Source organism: Sesamum indicum, linkage group LG11, assembly GCF_000512975.1.
Source record: "Sesamum indicum cultivar Zhongzhi No. 13 linkage group LG11, S_indicum_v1.0, whole genome shotgun sequence".
Lineage (NCBI taxonomy): Eukaryota > Viridiplantae > Streptophyta > Magnoliopsida > Lamiales > Pedaliaceae > Sesamum > Sesamum indicum.
Genome location: NC_026155.1, coordinates 6,117,096 through 6,123,070, shown reverse-complemented (window position 1 = coordinate 6,123,070; position 5,975 = coordinate 6,117,096). Strand labels below are relative to the sequence as shown.

General features: G+C 32.2%; 1 protein-coding gene across 1 annotated transcript; it reads right to left on the bottom strand.

The window, feature by feature from the left end:
* Positions 323–5,057, bottom strand: LOC105173402 (transcription factor bHLH91-like). Its single transcript, XM_011095121.2, has 5 exons — positions 4,632–5,057; positions 3,479–4,514; positions 2,868–3,281; positions 2,642–2,743; positions 323–459 (listed from the first exon to the last, which is right to left on the bottom strand). The coding sequence occupies exons 2-4, from the start codon at positions 4,442–4,444 to the stop codon at positions 2,642–2,644; spliced, it is 1,482 nt and encodes a 493-aa protein (XP_011093423.1). The 5' UTR covers positions 4,445–4,514; positions 4,632–5,057; the 3' UTR covers positions 323–459.

Genomic DNA, 5,975 nt, shown 5'->3' with positions numbered 1-5,975 from the left:
GGCTCACACGCCAAATTCTTGCTAGATTTGCAATTTTTGGTGAATTTAGCCTTAATCTGGCAACTTTTTTTTCTTTTAAATTTTGTGACTTAATTAGCAAATTAAAAGCCAATAAAATTAAAATTGCCAAAACCCATATAATTATGAGATCAAAATTGTAATTTTTTAATATAATAACCCCAAATTCGAAAACGAAAAGTGTATATATATATATATATAGAAATATATTTCTGAACACTAATATATAAATTCATTTTGTCCATATATATATATATAATAGTCTTATTATTACAATAATATATATTTGAAGATAATTAAAAAGATGAACTATTTAGAACTGAAGTGCACCCTAATTAATTACCAATATCTCTCATACTTGCAATTAATATATATATATATATATATTTATATAGTTCTCTAATTCACCATATTGTAGGATCAAAAGGGCCTCCCAATATTCTGCAAAACATGAAAAAAGAAAAAATAAATAATCAACATGAAATATGAATCAATTGATGTAAAGAAATTGAACATTTTTGTTCCATGAGTTACTAAGTGGTGGTAAATTTATTACATTAGCATTAATTATTAAGTGAATTATTAAATTTATATATATGTTACATTTGGTGGACAGTACGCTGTGTCAGTGGATAATTGACAGATACACTATTTTTTTAAAATCGAGAACTATATGTTAATCATTCATACACCTAATGTACAAAATACCGCGCGAGTGCAGCATGTATAAGTGTTGAGTACCGACAAGACGCGATATCGTAGAGAGAAACTGGTCAAATTACGAGGGTGTTTAGACGAGCTCACAAAGTTGTTACTACTAACGTCTTACAAGCTTTATAATCTTATTTTTCAAATATTTAATGAATTTCTTTTTAAGATAAGATATAACATCTTATAAAATGCACGAGCTTATAAATTCTTTTAAATAAGCTGAGCCAAACAGCCTCTAAGAAAAATCAAATGTTGTTAGGGTTAACTAAACTAGTTAACTAGAAAAGTGGGCTAAAAAATAATTAATCAATTAACTGACATAAATGATGATTAGGTGAGTTTATAATTTTTTTAAAAAAATATATATCTTAAAATTCTGTAAAATTTCACTACATATTTTAGGAATCAGTTAATGTAAAATCCAAAAATGACATGTTAAGAAGCTTATAAGTTTTTTTAAAAAAGAAAATACAGTATTCATAATTATTTATATTAGAATCTTAGTTCTATATATATATATATATATATATATTTATTTATTTATACTAATTAAAAAATTGTTTTCATTGAATTTTTCCTGGAAATTAGATAATATTTTCATTATTGTTTTAATTAGTTCTTAGGCCATTTCTTCTGGTTGAAAAATATGTCTTGTTTGAGTAATGGATCTATATATATACAAACATATTGGTTAGTATATATTCCTAAAAAAAAAATTTAAAATAACTAATTTAATCGGAACCTATCAAACTTAATTTGAATAAATATTTATTACTTAATAGAGACAAGAATTACTACAAAAAAATAATTTATTAAATACGAATTTGTTGGACGGAGAAAATCCATCACCAACTGCGACGAATTTTGAGACGGATTATCAGTGCATTCAGAAAAAATGTCACAAAATCAATTGCATGAAGAGGATGTATCAAAGCTTCAAATTTACATATATATATGAAAATTTTATACATGTCATCAGTTTCTTAATTTTCTCACACATTTTTGGTTTTTTAGTTAATGACATATTATTCATCCAAAGGAAAAAAAAAAAAAAAAAAAAGAGAGAGAAGAAAAGTTTATGACTACTGTATACGTGCAACCTAGACCTAGTAAACTTGTCTGAATTTTGGGTGGACGAATGTTTATATATATATATATATATATATATGTAGTAAACTCCATGCTACCAATTAAAAAATAATAATAATTATATATACACAAAAAATTTTTAATTAAAATTATTAAGTAGCAGTCCTTGTGATGGAAGGGAAGAGTGCAAGTACTACTGCCTAACCATATCAAGAAAATGTGTCCAAAACCTTTGACTGGATCAGTACCTTTTCCTATTCTTACTCTGCTGTAACAACTGCCAACTTACTATTTCTGTTTTATAATTTTGTCCTTACCAATACATTTTTGCATGAACTAAGGCATAGAATAGTGGGCTTTGATTTTTGGTTTAGTTGCATTTTTAGTCATGTAATTATAGTTATATTACACTTTAGTCCTGTAATTTTGATTGTTGATTTTGCGATTGTAGAACAAAATTGGTCGGAGTTTTCGAAGTTAGCCGGGGTTATGATGTCACTTTTCAGCCAGTTCTGAAAATTTTTGTCAGTTTTGTCCAGAAACAGTGAAATTAAGAAAAAGTGAAGGATTAAATTACCGAATGGATATAATTACAGGACTAATAATACAATTAGAATTTTGATTTTTCTATTTTATTAAATTTTGTTATATTTTGTTATTTATATGTGTGGCAGCGTGCGTATATTAAATGAAACAAAAATGCAAAGTGAAAGTACTCAAATCTTGTATTATTATGTATATAATTGTTCCAATTTCAGCTATGAATATAACTTCATAGTATCTTGTAGTAACAAGTCAAGAAGAGAAGGGTATTTTCACATACCTAATAGCTACTAGTTGGAGGGATTGCTGCATACTGTTTATCCACAACTTCAATAAGCTTGTTTGCAACTGCACTTGCATACACAATTGAACCTTCACAAATCTGCAAGATCAACAACACAAAACAAAAATTTTCATGTGCATGTTCAACAGATTGCAAGAACAAAACTTTGAGCAAAGAAGGGGAAAATCTTGATTCATAAAGGGGTTGATATTATAATGAGCACCTTGGAGTTGAATAAGAAGCTGTAGTAATCTCCAATGAGCCCTCCAGCAACATGGTGGAGATCAAGCTGAAGTTCATCAAGAACCTTTGACACAAAGAGTAGGCAATTGATTCTCTTCTGTTGAACTAGCTTGACTGTGACTTCGTCGTCGATGATCCGAACATCAACCTCAGTGTTCTTGGATTTCCTATGAAGCCATGAGCTTCTGAGTGATGAGCTGTTGTAGGGGTTGTCCATTTCACCTACAGACTTTGATTCATTCCCTTCCATAACTGCATCATCTTCTGTCTTAGGCCTCTTGAGCCTTTCTTTTATGCATCTTTTCTTCTCCACCCACCCTTTGAGCTCAGTCACTGTCCTCTTCAGCTCATTGATGTAGTCGATGGCGTCGCCCACGATTGATGCTCTATCATTCTTGGATTGTCCTCACAAGAAAACTTCAATTTGTTAGAAATTAACAAGCAGAAAGAAGCTATATGTGTGTATGTGTGTGTGTGTGTGTATGTAATTCTATGCAACCAAGCACATTGAAAGTATAGAACTGATTGCAAGAATGTGTTGTGAAATTTACTTAACATGCAGCTAGAACAAGAAGATAGAATTTCATTAACCTTGGTGGGGTTTGGAACTAATTTCCTCAAAGCCTGATACTTGTCATTCAAGAGCACTCTTCTATGCCTCTCTGTGGCAAAATGTTTAGTATCTTTTCCATCCCTATTTTTACCAATGCAATCAATTTCTCCTGCAGTAAACTCAAAAACCCCATTATGATCAAATGATCTCCCATGATCACCATTTTGATACAACCCCACATTCACATCTCTCTCATCCACCCCACCAAAAAGGGTTCCATTTCTTGGGGCTCCAAGCGTATAACCCCCATGTGGTAAAGAATGAAACAACTCTCTCAGCAAGGGGGGCTGTGGGGGGAGATTCAAAGGCAGCAAAGGGTCATACACAACAGCACCAGCAGATGCCGACGATCCGTCTGCGGAAGTATTGATCTCGCCCAACAGCCCAAGTGAGGCCAAGAAACCAGGAGACTTGTGGGCTGAGTTTGAAAAGGTGATTGAAGAATTGGGGAGCAAAGAAGACGGTGAGCATCTGGGCAGGGGGAACATGTTTAGCAAATCAGGTGTGGTGGGATATGGGGTTTCAGGCAATGAACCAGTGGTGAAATTTTGCTGGTGGTGGTGGTGGTGGCCATTTTGGACATAATCAGCAGGAGGTTGATGCTGATGATGGTACTGATTTTCACCATTAAAATTAGTCATTTCTTGCCAGTTGGAATCATGCACAATTTCTTGAATCTCATGATTCCCACTGCTGGTATTGTTGTAACACTGCTCCATTTCCAGATTGAGATGGTGCTGAAGCTCCATCTCCAGCGCAGAAAAAGCAACATCCTGTTGGGACATCTGATTCTGAGGGTAATTAGACTGTTCCTCCATGGAAAAACTCTGGTTGTTGTTATTGCAGTTTGGTATATGGGTCTGAGAGAAACCATCCTCAGCCTGAACCAAACCTCCCCCTTCATGCAAACTGTTCTGATCAAAACCAGCACTTTCTTCATACATCTTTTTTTCTTTCTGAGATTCACCAGCTTTGAACTGTTCCTTTCTCCGGGCCCCCTTTTTGTCTCAGTACCTTCAACAAAGAAACAAACTAAACTGTAAAAAAAGAGCACAAGTACAAGAATTCATAATTGATCAAGGGCACAGTACCAAAAAAAAGCAGCAAAAAACCAACTCTGAAAACCCTAACCTTTTCCCTTTTCTTGATTCCAATATAGAAAAAACAAAAGAAAAAATTCTACCAAATGGGCTTCTCCAAAAAGATTTGATTTCTTCTCCCAATTCAAGAAACTGTCTTCACATACCCCAAAAAGCAAGAAAGGTGAAACAATTTATGATCAGAACAAGAACAGGTAGAAGAACTCCATGTATACAGTATCAAAATCAACAAGATCAGAACTTTAGAGTAGGTGGGAGTGGGAGGGATTGAAATAGGGAGGAGAGAGGTTTTTGGGATTGGGGAAATCAAGAAAATAGGTAGGTTTGTTATGGTGTGGGGTTAGGAGGGGACTGAAGGACTGATGAAAAGACATACATTTGATTTTCTTACAAATGGGAAAAGTGGAAACCCAATTTTTTTCTTACTGTGCTATCTTTTTGGCTCTTTGTTTCCCAACAAGGGAAATTTTGTTACACTCATCACAATCCCATAGCAACACATGGGCCCCACTCATGATCTTCTTATTTCTCTCATTCATCATTTCCACTCTCCAATTATTCTCTTGGCCCCTTTGTAATTTCTTTCTACCAATTTATGCACTCCTCTTTTTCTTTCCCAGGAATGGGTGTTTGGGTTTGTGTTTATTTTTATTTTCGGTTTTTACTACTTTTAATTGGGTGAAACTGATTTATTGATTTTTGTGAGAGAAAAGAAAATATGTTTGATTTATATGTTTTTAAATCTAAATTTATAGGCGTGAGAAATGAGAATTTTTTATTTGATTTGATTTGTTATATAAGTATTTTATAAATATTGTATTTTGAATTTATAGTAAAACATTATTTTTATTATTGAAAAAGTCAGGATGACATGACAACAACATGTCTTGACGTGTCTTTCTCATAGCTAAAGATAAAAGAAATTACGAAGCCTAGAAATGTATATGAGAAAATGGACTTAGGTTGTAAATTTTTATTGAAATTGGGTATTTTTTGTGGGATCGGACAAAACAAACAAGCTTTCAAAATGTTAAAATAGTGTAAAACTGAAAATGGGCTTTTGAAAATACAAACATCTGTCTTTTGTGGTTTCATTCTTGTGTGCATATAATAAATATTAATTTATATTTTATAGTATATTATTCTAAATATATATTAGTTAGTATAATGTATATACAGGGTTAATTATATTTTGACATCTGAACTATTGCCGTTTTTATATTTTGTCATCTTTTTTTTTTTTTTGTATCAACTTACAATATTTTGTACTTTTTAAAATTTTGCACTTTGCCATTTAATTTATTACTGTCTTTCAACTAAGTTTTTTTTGTCAAAAAAATCATATGCAATGCACATGTGATATATAAGGATTGTG

Coding starts and splice junctions, on each gene's coding strand:
- LOC105173402 (XM_011095121.2), bottom strand. CDS start 4,444: ATGTATGAAGAAAGTGCTGGTTTTGATCAGAACAGTTTGCATGAAGGG. Junction 3,282..3,478: donor TAGTTCCAAACCCCACCAAG/GTTAATGAAATT, acceptor GGACAATCCAAG/AATGATAGAGCATCAATCGT. Junction 2,744..2,867: donor GCTTCTTATTCAACTCCAAG/GTGCTCATTATA, acceptor TTGATCTTGCAG/ATTTGTGAAGGTTCAATTGT.